The 14,332-nt window shown below is 45.4% G+C and overlaps 1 protein-coding gene across 1 annotated transcript in view; it reads left to right on the plus strand.

Moving 5' to 3' along the window:
* The window catches only part of Ddit4l (DNA damage inducible transcript 4 like), a 107,333-nt gene extending 100,146 nt beyond the window's left edge, over positions 1 to 7,187 (plus strand). Inside the window, 2 exon segments of the mRNA XM_087198773.1 lie at positions 6,364 to 6,459; positions 6,461 to 7,187. Coding sequence (XP_087054899.1) covers positions 6,364 to 6,459; positions 6,461 to 6,802 — 438 coding nt within the window. The 3' untranslated portion in view covers positions 6,803 to 7,187.
* The last annotated feature ends 7,145 nt before the right edge of the window (positions 7,188 to 14,332 follow it).

The raw sequence follows: 14,332 nt of genomic DNA on the forward strand, positions 1-14,332 counted from the left end.
ATATGATTAAAAAAAGAGGCAGGCACAGGAACGTGATTGTTCCATTGTGTGACGTTAGTGTCATTTTATTTTACTTTTCATTTGCAATTTAAAACTTGGCTACTTGCTTGTAAATTTGAAGTCAGTTCTTCTCCACTGACTTTATTATTTTACTTCATTTTAAGCTCTCTGCACCTGCTTCAATAATACTTCTGGACAGTTTAAGAATAAGGTAAAAGTGTAAGGATTATTCTAAAACTTGTTTTTATTGTTGCCCTTGTTAAGATCCCACCTACATAACTGCCTCCCAGGAGTATGTCTTTATAATCTCCTTCTATAAACAGCTTCCTGATTCAGAAAACAAAAAATATTCTGAATTTATGGAGTTTTCATAGTAAAGATTTAAATATAGAACACATTAAAATACTTTTTAAGAGACACTATAGACGTGAATTTCTTTGTCAATAACAATATTTTCATAGAAATATTTTATGTCCATTTTTCAGAACTTTATAGTTAGGTTGATAGATAGGTATGAATACCAATGAGATCAGAGACTGAGCTATGCATTAAGGTAACATGACTGCTTTCTTGTGTGTTATCTAAATTAATGTGTGATATCTAGCCTTGATTTGATGGAGGAATAGGTAGATTTGACAGCAGTCTTTCCTCCCCTTACCATTCTCAGCCCCCATCCCACAAGACCATTGAACCTAGCAGGACTTTCAACTCCTGTGCAACATTGAGGGCTCAGAGTAGGGCAGGGATGAGGATCCCGAAGCCTGGCTACCTGTAGGATGCAGCTAAGATGCTTATCACCCCTGCCCTCCACACCCATCATGTCTGGCCACTTCTGCTCCTCACAGGGCCCTCGAGACTGGAAAGAACATTTCCAAATACGTCCTATTTCTCTCTAAACTCTCGTTGCCTCTGAGACATAGTCAAAAAGCCAAACCCTGGTCTCCATAGCTCTGATATCCACAGGTAACGCTCTCCTTCTGCCTCCTGGGGGATTCTCTTCAGTTTCTCACTCTTTCCAGGTGACTGCTGACTCATCTTGCCCATATGGGGGAGCAAATGCAAATACAGGCCACCACCAGTGAGGCCAGGGCTCCCATTTCTCCAGCGAATGCACTCTCGAGATCCATTATATTCAGAGCTAAACCCACAGCCATCCTGGGAACCCATGGTAGCACATAATGAATCTTTCACTGTGGCAGAGTTCTGTGTGTTCGTTTCTATGAACAAACTCCTGTGGCCATGCGTGTGTAGGATGACCACTCTGACACATAGTACACCACTTCATCTCCTGAGTTCCAAGGACTCAAGTTAATTTCCCACTGCTTACTCATGGCTGAAGGGAATTTGAAGAATAGTCAGAAAGAGTCAGAGCCTGTAATCAAACCATTAATGTTTGCTGCTCGGTTGCACACTGAAAAATGAGCGCTGTTTTATAAATCTTTAGCACTGGAACACCTAAGCAGACTGCAAAGCAAGTATGCAATGCCATAAATTAATTTAAGCACCATTTATCACTCAGCTGAGGGACGAAGCACATATAACGTTATCAAGCTGATGAGCTACAGTGCACTCAGAGCCACACAGACGGCTCCAGCCCTGCCTCCCCCACATGACACAGATAGTCTATAAAAACAGTTCCCAGTCAGAAGCTCAACATTCCAAAAACCAAGTCAAAGTTCTAAAATGCATTTTATGATATAATTTCAGCAGAAGGAATGAATACATATGTAACTGTATTTACCCACTCTGGTAAATTTGGAAATCCATATCTATCTTCCTTTCTTCTAAATTAGTTGTTTCCAAATACAACTTTTCATAGACCAATTATCTTAAATACATTCCATAAGGTAAGCCCCTCCTTATTGCAACCTTCAGCATAAATGGGTTAAAGGAGAAAAGGTTTGTTTGACTTATGGTTTTTAGGGGGTCAGTCCATGGTTGGTAGGCTCCAGGGCAGAAAGGGATAGTGGAAGGACCCAGTGGAGGAAAGATACTGAACCCATGGCAGCCAGGAAGCAGAAAGAGAGGGAGGGGCCAAGATAAGAATGTACCTTCTAGGTAACACCTCCTATCTCCTAAAGCACATTCAGCTATGAGCTCACCCACGAATGAATCCACCGATGAGTAGTGTCACCATCATCCAATCTTCTTCCATAACATGGGTCTTCGGAGAAAACATTTTAGATCTAAACAGTAACAGTACTTGATAATTTTATTAGTTGACCTGGAAAGAATGTTGAGGAGTGTTGAGATGGTCTAACGGTTTTATTCTCTGTATCTAAAACAGGTGCATCTTAAACTTTGACTGCACCCAACTACACCACCTGAGGGTCTTGTTGTACCATAGATTCTGTCTCTGTAATTTTTGAGAAGACCTAAGGTCTGCATTTCTGATAAGCTCCTAAGTAGTGTGAGAGTTTGTGGTCCCTGAACACATGGTAGCCAGTAAGTCTATAAATCTTCCTTCACAACACATAAGTGCTATTCTCATTTGCTCCCAAAGCACCCTGTAACTCCTCCAGTGGTGTCACATTGCGAGTCTCCACCATTCATGTGTTGGGAACTTAGTCCCTAATACAAAGCCTTCAAAAGCAGGGCCTTTAAGGGGTCATCAGGCCATAAGGGCTCTGCCCTTACAAATGGACTAATGTCATTATTGCAAGAGTGAGCTCCTGATTAAAGGATGAATCCCTCCCATCCTTCTGCTTTCTGTCCTGGGATAACACAGCAAGAAAGTCCTTGCCAGGCCTGGCAATGTAATGGAGTGACAGAGCCTGCACCAGTGTGCATGAAAGTCTGACCCAGCTGAAGAAAATGGAGGCCAGTGTCCAAAGGTGATGGAGGACTGGGGCTCTTCAGATGCAGGCGTACTTCCTTCTTCTTTCCATTCTTATTATGCCAGGCTACAAGGCCATTGGTCAGTGCCACCCACATCCAGGGTGCATCTTCTCCCCTTGGTTGGCTAAGCTGCATACCAATCATCCACAGACACCAGGACTGTGCTTTTCTACTCTGCCAGGCATTTACTAACCCAGTCGAGTTAACATCCGGATTGATGATCACCATACATTTCTATCACACCCTTGATCACAAGTAAACACTCCCCGGGTACCGTTTCATACAAATATCACAAAACATTGGAGATTTTTTTCAAAGTCAGGGAAAAATTCATCATTCTAGTCATGGCTAAAACTCATGGCATGCAGTACGCATTCACTCCTTGAATCCTCGAAACCGCCCTCTGAGGTGAGATTTTATCCCCATCACAGAGGTGAATTCACGGCACCTTACTCATGTTTGCAGCACTAACAAATACCATCGCTGGGATGCGAACCCAGGCTGAGGCTCCACAGTCCATACACCTGAGGCTCCGCATCCTGAAGCTGAGAGATGGGTCATCTGTGTTTTGGCAGGCTTTTGTATCTCCCTACACTTCACCTCGCAGAAAGGCACCCTGCTATGGAGAATGGGCTCCAAACACCATATCCACTGGATGCTGAGACATTCAGGCTCCTTGAGCAGCACCAACACAGGCATCAGGAAGTAGTGTATGTGTCGTTGGGGTGCAGCTGTCAGTGACAGATGCTGTGCTGTGCAGTCCACCAGTGCAGGACATACAGCTGGGGCAGGGTGGGGCTGGTGGGCACTCACAGCTCCATGAGCACAGGCACCTCAAGAGCTCCATGAAAACATGCACCGGGGAGCTTTCTGGACTTCGACCTGTGGAGGTTCTAGACACATCCCTTCCTAACATCAGGGACCTGCTGCTCCTCCCTACTGATATTCTCTGACAACAGGCACTGAACTGTACACCTTTCCATGATCCAGGGAAAGCAGAGACCATGTGCATTCAACACATCAGCTTCTTTCCAAGGACTCATCCATAGCATTGTTTATGATGAGAGCAAAATCATGCAGCTATGGTAGGAGACAGTCACTATGATAACAACTCCTCCAATTGAACTTCGAGAGGTGACATTGAGCTGCTGAAGATTCCTTCAGCTTCTAGTGGCAGGCATTGCACATTATTTTAGATCAGTAATACATCATATTCCATTCCTGTTTGGACACAACTGTTATTTCCAATAAGTACCCCAAAAACTATTTTACAGTAGCAGTTATGGTGAATGAACAATAAAATGTACCTGGCTGTCACTTTGTCTGATGAGTACCTGGGGTACCCGAATGTGAGGGTCTTCCATGACCTATGTGCACAACCCTGAGAACACACCTGACACACGAGTGTGCACAACACCAAGAGCACACCTGGCAGCCTGCGTGGTGGCACACAGCTTGGTTAGGATGGTATCTCCTTCCTCACTCCTCGGTTCACTGTCAACACAACTGTGTAACCTGTAGAGGTGAAGCCAGCACCTGACTTAGCATCTCCCATCTTGTCTCCAAGCTGAGAGCGGCTGGCAGAGGCCTCTGCGTGTCACTGCACCGTCCTCCCAGGTGAGGTCTGTGCCCTGCAGGGTGTGAGCTGCCCAGGTGGTCGCTTCCCACAGGAAACCTATTAGTCCCCACAGTTCTGGTCCTGAGCGAACAAGTGTTCCTCTCCAGCCCTGTGGGGATGGCCAGCTTAGGAGTGAGGGCTGCACCAGAGGACTCCGCTGAGCTCTGTCCTAAGTCAAAGACCCACCTTCTGTGCTTTCACCACTGGCTGGTTGCTCCTGTCGCCGCTGCTGGATCTGCCCTCAATCTCCTCAATCTCCGGCCCTAGACTTGGATGCATGGGTTCCTTCATCCCCTCTGCCCCACCCCGGTGCCACCCCAGGTCCATAAGAGCTGCTTCAGGGCAGGTGGAGAGCAGCCTGCACCCGATAAAAGCAGAGCAGCAGAGTGCGGGTCCCCAGGGAACAGGGCTGTGCCAGGCTCCTGCCTCAGTTCCCCACGCACCCACCCACCCACCACAGCATCAGGTAAGCAGCCGGGGCAGAGGGAGGGAGAGACAGGAGAGGCTCTGAGCGGGCACTCGGGTTGCTCCAGGCCTCACAGGTCCTTCACCCCTCTTCATCCTGCACAGGCCCTTGGGTGCCCAGGTCCCCAAGTCCTCTAGCTCCTGCAGGTCCCCTCCCCGCTCTGCAATGTGGACCACAAGGGACATGGTGGCCTGGGGCAGCTCGCAGAGTGGTGAGTGTCAAGGGGATCCTCGCCTGAGGTCCCCCACGCTGCGCCCCAGCGCCCTGTCCCACTCCAGATGCAGCCCGAGTCCCCCACCCTGTCCCCTGCACACTGCCTGGCTCCTCTGCTCTGCCTGCCTTTGTGCACCGCCCATCTGCCCTCTGACAACTGACAGAACAGAAGATTCCTGTGCATGGACCCGGTCCCTTCCAGGTGTCCGAAGGCCAGGTCACAGGGTTCCTACAGTTACTGCAGCTCCCTGTGAACCAGAGCAGAGAGCAGTGGTGGCGTGAGCCCTTCCTAGTTTAGAAGGAAATGAGGGTCTGACTCAGCTCTAGAGGCCAAGCTCCCCTCAACCTCCATCTGCAGCTCAGGCAGAAGAGTAAGCCCTCGAGATTTGTTTAAAAAAGAAAGAAATCGGTCTAAGAGCATGCACCTAGGAGAGGAGGGAGCACCAGAGCCCAGGGAGGTGCAGGTCCTGGGGGAGCAGGGTGCAGCCCAGCCAGTGGTGACTGCATGTGTGTGTGTGTGTGTGTGTGTGTGTGTGTGTGTGTGTGTGTGTGTGTGGCTGCCTGCCACCGTGGGATTAATCTGGAAAGTAGGTGACCCAGTGCTCAGCTATCTGCTTTCCTTTGAGCAAATCGAATTCTGTTTTCCTGGGACCGTTTTGTTTTGCTTGGCTAAGAAAAACCACCCGGCAGTTATAAATAAGCTGGTGGCCCTCCTAGGTCTCTCTGTGAGCGGTAAAAGCTGGCGCTCATCCCAGTAAAGACCTGCACGGAAACCACAGCTTGGGTGGATCTTCAGTATCCATCATCAGGCTCAGGGTAGACTGACTCACTTTAGAACCATAGCAAAAATTATTTTTTGCACATCTTCGTAGAGTTAGAAAGTTCCCCCCAAAAGAAATAATAGTAAACAAAGAAAATCACTCATCATCTTGGATAACCACAAATAGACTTTTGGCACAGTCTTTAGGATTGTGTGTACACATACATTTAAAGAAAATGGTGACAGCTTTTCTACCTTATTTATCAAAACCATTATTACTTCACAGAAGGCCTGTCTGCATCAGGAGATTAAATGAGTTTTTGTATGGTCTCACCATTAGCAAAGCGAGGTCTGTCCTCTCCTGGGGACCACTAGGTAGATCTGAGCCAGAAGTAACCAGTGTTACCATCTCGTGTGTTTCTCCTCCTGGATTTCCCCCCACCTTTATAAACTGTTCATTTCCTGCAGACTTTTGACTACTGGGACTATGCTGTTCCTGAACCCAGCCTGCAGTGGGCAGTGCTGGAGGAGCAGTACCTGTCTAGCTCCAAGCAGACCAAGCGGGGGCTGCTCCACGGTCCTGGTGCCCTAGCAGCTGACCCAGTACATTGCCCAGGATGTCCTGCGGCTGTCATGCACGGAGCCCTGCGGCCTGAGGAGCTTCGTGATACAGGTGCAGCTGGAAGCAGACAACATGTGCGACACCAGCACAGAGCCCTCGTTTGAGCTTACCCTAGTGTTCAAGCAGGAGCCCAGCTCCCAGGGCGGCTTCAGGGACAGCAGAGGCTGCCTCTCCTCCTCCAGCCTGCAGTGCACGCTGGTTCTCAGCCCCAGCTTCCGACTTGTCAAGAAAAACTTGTACTCTCTGCTGGGAGCCGCAGGAGCTAAAGAGCGCCAGGAGGGGTGAGTGCTCCGGTGTTGCTTTGGGCATCAGTAATGAAACCTCGAAGGTGCTTAGGCACAGCCATCTGCGGTGAGCTCTGTTGCCCTCAGCGAGATCCAGTTAGGCCATTTTCTTTGTCATTAGAGCGGCCTCAGCCCTAAGGTGATTCTGTGACTTTTGAGAAATAGCTCAGGAAAGTGCATTTTGCACACACTTTGTGTTTTGATGGGCTTTTTATCCTCTTAGACCTTCTGTTTGACCCCATGACCTCTCCTCACACGCAGTCTTGGCAATCAGACGTGCCCCGCCTGGCGCTGGCAGGTGCTTTTCCTCTAAGCTCCCCCAGAACCTTGCACAGCGATGCTCGGCCCATCCAGACACCCAGAACCCCCAGCCCAGCCTCTCACTCACAGGAAGGATTCCAAGACAAGGGGACAGGGACAGGGCATCAGCTCACACCTCCCCTAGGTGACAGTGAGTGAGACACGTCACCGTGAGCCCAGCTGCCTCACACTGGCGCCATCCTCCCCTAGTGCCCATGGTGGTGCCCTGGGGACTCCTGTGTCCCAAGCCCGGTCCTCCTCCTCCTCCAGCACTGCCCAGGCAGATGGCAGCGCCACCCTCTCTGTGCTGGGCAGAGTTGATGCCATGGAGTGAGTGGTGACTAAAGCCCAGGAAGATGGGGAGGAGTTGGCAGCAGAGTCCCATTCGGTCCTGCTGGTGGCAGGCTGCAGGGTCGGGGTCAGGGACCTGGGCTCTCCACAGCCCCAGTCCACGGAGGGGATGCTGTGCACACCCACGACTCGCGACCAGATGTTGATGTTTCCAGGGTGGAGGTGCGGCTCACACTCCAGGACAGACCGCAGGTCACCTTCCAGAGACCAGCAACGCCGGCTTCCTTCCGCCACTGCCGCCTCACCGTCCCCAGGAAGCAATGAAGGCCTTATTTTTCATCTCATTCTGGCTGACCAGATCATTGCCTGTTTCTTTCTTGTGTTAAGGAGAGAATTTAGCCTCCGCAAGGCCATGTTCAGTCAGCAGGGCGTTCACATCCTGGCTGTGGTCAGGACGAGCGCGCTGAGGTCTCCATGCTCGCTACTAGCGCTGCTTCATGCCCGAGGCTGGGAGCAGGAACAGGTGGCTTCATGCCGGTGTTATGGAAACGAGTGTGATCTGTCACTGACCCTCGAGGTGGCCTGAGATGTCACTGCTCAGAGGAACGGGGGTTCTGACAAACTCAACTCCACAGGGCTTGGGGAGACACAAAGCTTGTAGGCCGGGCCGCAGCCTTGGTATCTGCCTCTCTTAAGGGCTCTGAGGGCCGCTGTGTGTGTGGCCGTTTTATCGTCACTGCCCCTGTGGAGGGTGGGGCTTCTCGGGGTGGATGTCTTGCCCCAGTCCTCCACCAAGCAGGTTCCTCTCTCCCTGTGTGGGACAGAACAGCAGGGGGCCCCAGGTAGATACTCCTGTTAAAGGAAACTGACGTTTGTCTGTTTTTGACAATAAAGCATTATATATACTTTTTTAAATTCTCTGATCCTCTTTGTCTTTTCTGAATTTATACCATAATCACTCTAAGATATATTTGACAATCTTTGGAGAAAGATAACAAAACCATTTTTCCTTTTTTAACAAAGCCAATTTGTACCCTCAATTATAATGCTCCAATTATCTTGAATATATGTGCTTATGCACTAACGAAGAGTGATTTGCTTAATAACTTTTTCATGATACTATTTTTTTTTTTTTTGGTACCGGGGATCGAACTCAGGTCCTTGCACTTGCAAGGAAGGTGGCAGAACAACTGAGCTAAATCCCCGGCCCAAATGATACTTTTTATAGGAAGACATTAATAACTTAAGCTCCTTTGGTAACTGCTTTTTAAAAGACAAAACTCAAAACTCAGTGTGTGGAAGTTTATGGGTAGCTTTTCTGATGCCCAAACACAGCAATACCAAGGTACAGGATCTGTCCGCTGCTCCTTTCATCAGCATTTTCTATTTGAATAACAGAGCTGGTACCCCTGTTCTCCAACCTGAATTTCTAATCTTTTGCACCTGTTTTTTCCATCTTCTCATATTTATGAGCATTGCCCCATTTGTCACACATTTAACAAGAGGTGCCCTTAAGTGCTCAGCACTGTTCAAAGTGCTTCATTCTATTTATTCCTCAGCAACTCTCTGGAGAGGGAGTCCTGTCACATCCAGCTTACAAATGACGAGATGCAGGAGGACAAGTCGTTTGCCCAAAACACCAAGCTGTGCCGCACCCACCTCCCCAAGTGCACAACAGCGGGAACCCCTCCCCACTGAAGGCTGTGAGACACCAGGCGCCATGGCCTTAAATTGCCGGGGCGGGGGCGGGGGGCGGTGATCAAGCTGTTGAGGAAGCCCACCCTCCCAGGACCAGGGCGCTGTCCAGGTGGAAAGGAGTCACGAACTTCGGTCCCAGCCCTCCCATCCCTCAGCAGTTTGCCTGCTGACTTTCTTGCTACTTTCTAATAAAGGTGTGCTGTCTCCATATAAAGGGAAATAACCCCTGAGGTGAGCTGCGCAGTGGTCCCCTGAGAAAGCAGGCTGTCTCCTTGTGCCTTCATTAGTGGAAAGATGCTTTACACTAATGGATCTGTCTCCTGGATCTACTTCCCCAAAGACAATCTATATCAGAAAACTGTGGTCAGTGCATAGATTCAGGAGATTGGATCTATGAATTCAAAATAATATCTTTCTGTGGATGAAGGGAAAATGAGACATCTCATTTCCTCAGAAAGCCGTCATATCCTTTCCGAATGTCTGTAATATACATAAGGTCTATGTATCCATGTGTGTACGTGTGGCCTATTATGCACAGTTCACAATCATCTCTGTAGACTCAGGGAAATGGTGAAGATAGCAACAGTGAGATTTTGAATTCCAGTGGAGACTACCAGGCAAGGGGAGGCAGGGGTCTGGTGCTGGTGTCACAGCCCTGGACCCCTGCCTGACACGGACCTGCTCAGGTGTGGAAGTGGGTTTACAGCTCAGCAGGCACCCAACTCAGTGGGCAAAGGGTAGTGTTGTCCGTGGCAGTGCTATGCCAAGCATTCACGTGGAGAAAGTGGATGTAGATTCATACACACTGGGCATCAAAAATCAATTCCAATTTGAATAAATGAGAAAGAAATTTTAGAAGAGAATACAATTTCTGTAATTTTGGCATGAGGGAAAATTTTCTAAATAAGATGCAAAACTGCACTGAAATATCCATCAAATAATCCTCCTCAGAGAATAAAATTAAAGTACATGAGCTAGAAGAAAGTGTATTCAACACATATAACTGAGGGAGGCAATAATCAGAACTTGTGGAGAATTCCTTAAAGTAACAAGCACAACACAAACAACCCAGGGAAAGATATGGGCGAAAGCTTGACTAGACCCTCTGTACAGAAGGCTGAGAATATATTTTAAAATCCTCAGTCTAAATAGTCATTGGGGAAATGCAAATCAAAAGCATAATTACACTATCGTGGATATACATGCATATTGGTAAAAAACTGACAAATTTGTAAGATGGTGAAGATATGAGAAAGAAAACAGCATGTTAATGTGCTTATCTCTAGAGCCTGGCAAAAGTTTGTCAAGTTGACGATAAGCACAATGCATGAGCCAACAATTTTATTGTTGGTTATCAAACAGTGTTCTTCAAGCTTTTCTGTTTATTGCACATCTGCAACAACTTATTTAAAAGGAAGTTAAAAGGATTAAGTTGCATTATATACTTGTACCAACTCCATGTAATAAATGTATTCATCATGTACCGCAAACACAGATTAATAAAAATAAACAGATAAAACAGAAAGCATCCCATGTCATATTTTAAATTGCCATCCAAATTTTTCACCCTAAGTTTAGAACATTGTAAGTGATGTAAGGTCCAGTATGTATTGAATACTGACCTTTTAAAATACGGGCCGGGACTGTTTGTAATAGCTAAAGCCTGGAAATAGCCAAGTGCCTATCAACTGGAAACTGGATAAAGAAGATGTGTTTTTTTTTATAAAATGGAGTACTACTCAGCCATAAAGAATGAGAAACTAGAGACATTTATAGCTAAATGGATGCATATTGAGGCCATACTCTTAAGTAAAATAAATAGGACACATACGTGTAAATACAGAATAGTTTCTCTAGTGTGAGAAACTGAAAGTGTAAATAAGGATTAAAATGATTAAAAGGAACAATTGACAATTTGAAATAGGAAGAAAAGGTCCAAAGGGGTAGGGGAAGTGGGAGGGGAAGGGGAAAGGAAAGAAGGAACAGGAAAAATTATGAAAAAAGGAAAAAATGGAAACAAAGTCTCTGTAAATAGGGTGAAGGGAGCACGGGGAATGGGGAAAAACTAAGAACCAAGATACATCATGTACAGGTACAAGCACCCAATGATAAATGTAAATGTACTGTCTACCTAAAATGTACCCAAAAAAGAATGTAAGCAAAAAAAATAAAATAAAATAAAATATGGTCCGGAGATTTATCTCAGTGGTTCTGCCACCTGCATGGAAAGGAAAAGGTCCTGATTTCGATCCCTGGTACAAAAAAAAAAAAAAAAACCAATAAAAGTATGACATTTGTCTGCTAAGTTTTTCAAATGGAACATAAATATCATAGTAACTTGACATCAACATCTATTTAGAAAACACTAAAATACAGTCATCAACACATTATTTCAGGGTTACTCTTTCTTTGTTCCTCTATCTTTTCAAAATCTACTTTTTTATACCAAATTTTATTTTAATGTAATGTATTTTAAACTTGAAAGCTCCTGATTAATATCTCTACAATGAAAATTAGATTATAAATTGAAATTTAAGAAGTATTTTAAAGTCAATTTTTATCGCGTTCACTTTAGATTTAATGCTGTACAATGACCAACATAACATTAAATATGTTTTCCAATTTTATAAATACCATTAAGCACTAAAATAATAATTGAAGTTATCTCTTAATGAGATGACTTTAGTTCATTGTTTGTGGGTAAATAGAAAGGTTGGAATTTCTAGAATTCAGAGGTTAAGCATCACCTCTTATTTTGTTGTTTCTGTGGATATAAGTCCTGAGAAAACCTATTCAAATCAATAAAATGGGAATGGAGATTTGGATTGTGTCTTGCTCAATCTTTGAACTACTTTGAAGATATATGCCAGAGTCACATGAATATTTTTCACAAACATAATCTATGTTTCAGGTCAGGGCTGGAGATCCATGTTATACACTTGCTTAACACCTGCAAGACCTTGGGTTCAATTCCCAGTACCAAAAAACAAAGGAAAAAAAGGACTATTAAATTATCAATCTGCACAGATCAAATTCATTGTTTTTCCAACATTGTTTGGGAAAGGCCTTGTCACCTGGGTGTGTTACTCTAGTAGCTGTCATAATAGAATACCACTGGGGGAGTTGCATAGGCAACAGTTTATTCCCTTGCAGCTTTGGGTATGAGAAATCAGGGTTCCTAAAGCTTGGCTTCTCCTGACTCCTCTGCCTGGCTTGCAGGTGGTTGTGTGACCCCAAATGTCCGCATATGTACCCCTGTGTGCAAGTCAGTGTCCTAATCTCCGCTCCTGATAAAAGCACCCATCATGTGGGAGCAGGACTTCTCTAGAGATCTTATTTTAACTCAATGGACCCTTTAAAGACCCTCTTTCCAACTGTGCTGAGGTATGAGGGCTTAGGACTTTAATTAGGATTTTGGGGTGGACACCCCAATAATTCACCTCCTCAATACTATGCTAGAACAATACTTGAAAATGTTCTTTGTTTAGTACTCTAGCTTTTTCCACCCCAATGAAAGCATTTCCATCACATTTGCAACAGGGAAGAGAATACTTGGATGAGATTGTTCCATAAGAAGTAGAAAATCAGGGCCTATATCCTGGGTATGTGAATAGAGGACCACAGAGTTTGGAAATTGGTTTCCTCAGAGCTGGTGGTCCCCATAGCACACAGAAATCTCCCCCACACTGAGCTCCCAGGCGCAGGCCACCACTCTCTTGCCCCTGCGCTGGGAGTTCCCGCAGCCTTCAGTATCGCACTGCTTGGAAGGAAGAGCAAGGTGGAACCCACACCAATCTCAGGTGGATGAGCAAACGGGGGTCTGATCACACGTGCAACGCTAGGCAGCGAGGAAAAGGAGCGCTTAGGAAAGACTCGGATGAACCCAGGGGACATAATATTGAATACAGAAAGAAGTCATAAAAATCACTAAGAAATAGGCTCTTTCTCGGTTTAGGTAGTGAGCAAAAACATGAAAAAAAACTAAAGGATACAAGGTATATACGATTTGTCTATTTTTTAAATACAGTGATTTATGTGCACAAATTTTAGCACAGTGACCCATCCAGTGAGACAGGAAGGTGTGTGGGAGTGGTAAAGGTATCCCAGAAAGTCTCAAAAATAATAGCAGCCATCTTTTCCATAAATTTGAAGGTAGGCATATTGTTGGATCTTGCCTCCTTTCATTTAACTGTATTTGATCAATCTCTTTGTAAATCTTTCTTGTACTTAAATCAATAAGACCTTTAAAAATTGTGAAAGGCTAATGGCAATTTTTAAAACTTAGGAAATTTGATCTGTACCTGTAGCAGTTCCTTCTAGGTAGTGGGGCACTGCACTCTCCAGTGGCTTCATCCGCTGGTGTCCACTGCTGACTTGGCTGTTATGAAGGCCTGGTGGGAGGAGGTGAGTCACTAGGGCTGCCTGTGCAGGCCTAGCTCTTGCCGGCCTCTTCCCCTGCTCTGCTTCCCAGCCACCGTGCAGTGAGCAGCTTTTCCTCTCCATGCCTTCCGCCATGATGTTCCTCCCTTGGAGCCAGCTGACCATGGACTGGACCCTCTGAAAGGATGAGCCAAATAAACTATTCCCTCCTTTAAATTGTGTATGTTAGGAATCTTGTCCTTGCAACAGAAAAGCTTACAGTATAGCTACTTAAGAATTTTTCTGTATTTACAAGTATATTTTCATTAAACTTGCTCTAAGAAACAGGAAGTATTCATAATTTATCTGGGCCTCTAATTTTCCTAGTAGACATATTTTAAACAAACTGCAACAATTATTATAACTCACTTTTAGCTATTTGCACCAGGAAAGGGAACCATGGGATAAATAAATGAAAAAGAACATAAAATGCAAAAATCATAACCATTTGGCTATGGGCTCCATATGATTAATCCTCCAACAGATTTACCTCTGCAGAGGATAATAGAGAGTGATTTTTACTGCCTAAGCACACAGTATCTGAGAAATTATGATAGATCATGCTGAGGAATGCAGATGAGTTACAGGAGGCTGTGGAGAAATGTTATCTGGATACCTAGGATCTGATCTCACTCAGAACTGACAGGTAGGGTTATTTACATAATCAATATTAGCTAATAATTTGCAAATATACATTTTAATGCCTCCTCAATGTAAAACATACTGAAAGAAAAACAAAGCAAATAGTTGATTCCCATAAATCAAGTAACACATAATTTTGCTAAGAAATTTATGAAAGCTCTTCAGAACTCTAGATTTAAAC

This window comes from Heterocephalus glaber, unplaced genomic scaffold, assembly GCF_053883595.1.
Source record: "Heterocephalus glaber isolate CG9 unplaced genomic scaffold, H.glaber_assembly_v1.0 deba00001688, whole genome shotgun sequence".
Lineage (NCBI taxonomy): Eukaryota > Metazoa > Chordata > Mammalia > Rodentia > Bathyergidae > Heterocephalus > Heterocephalus glaber.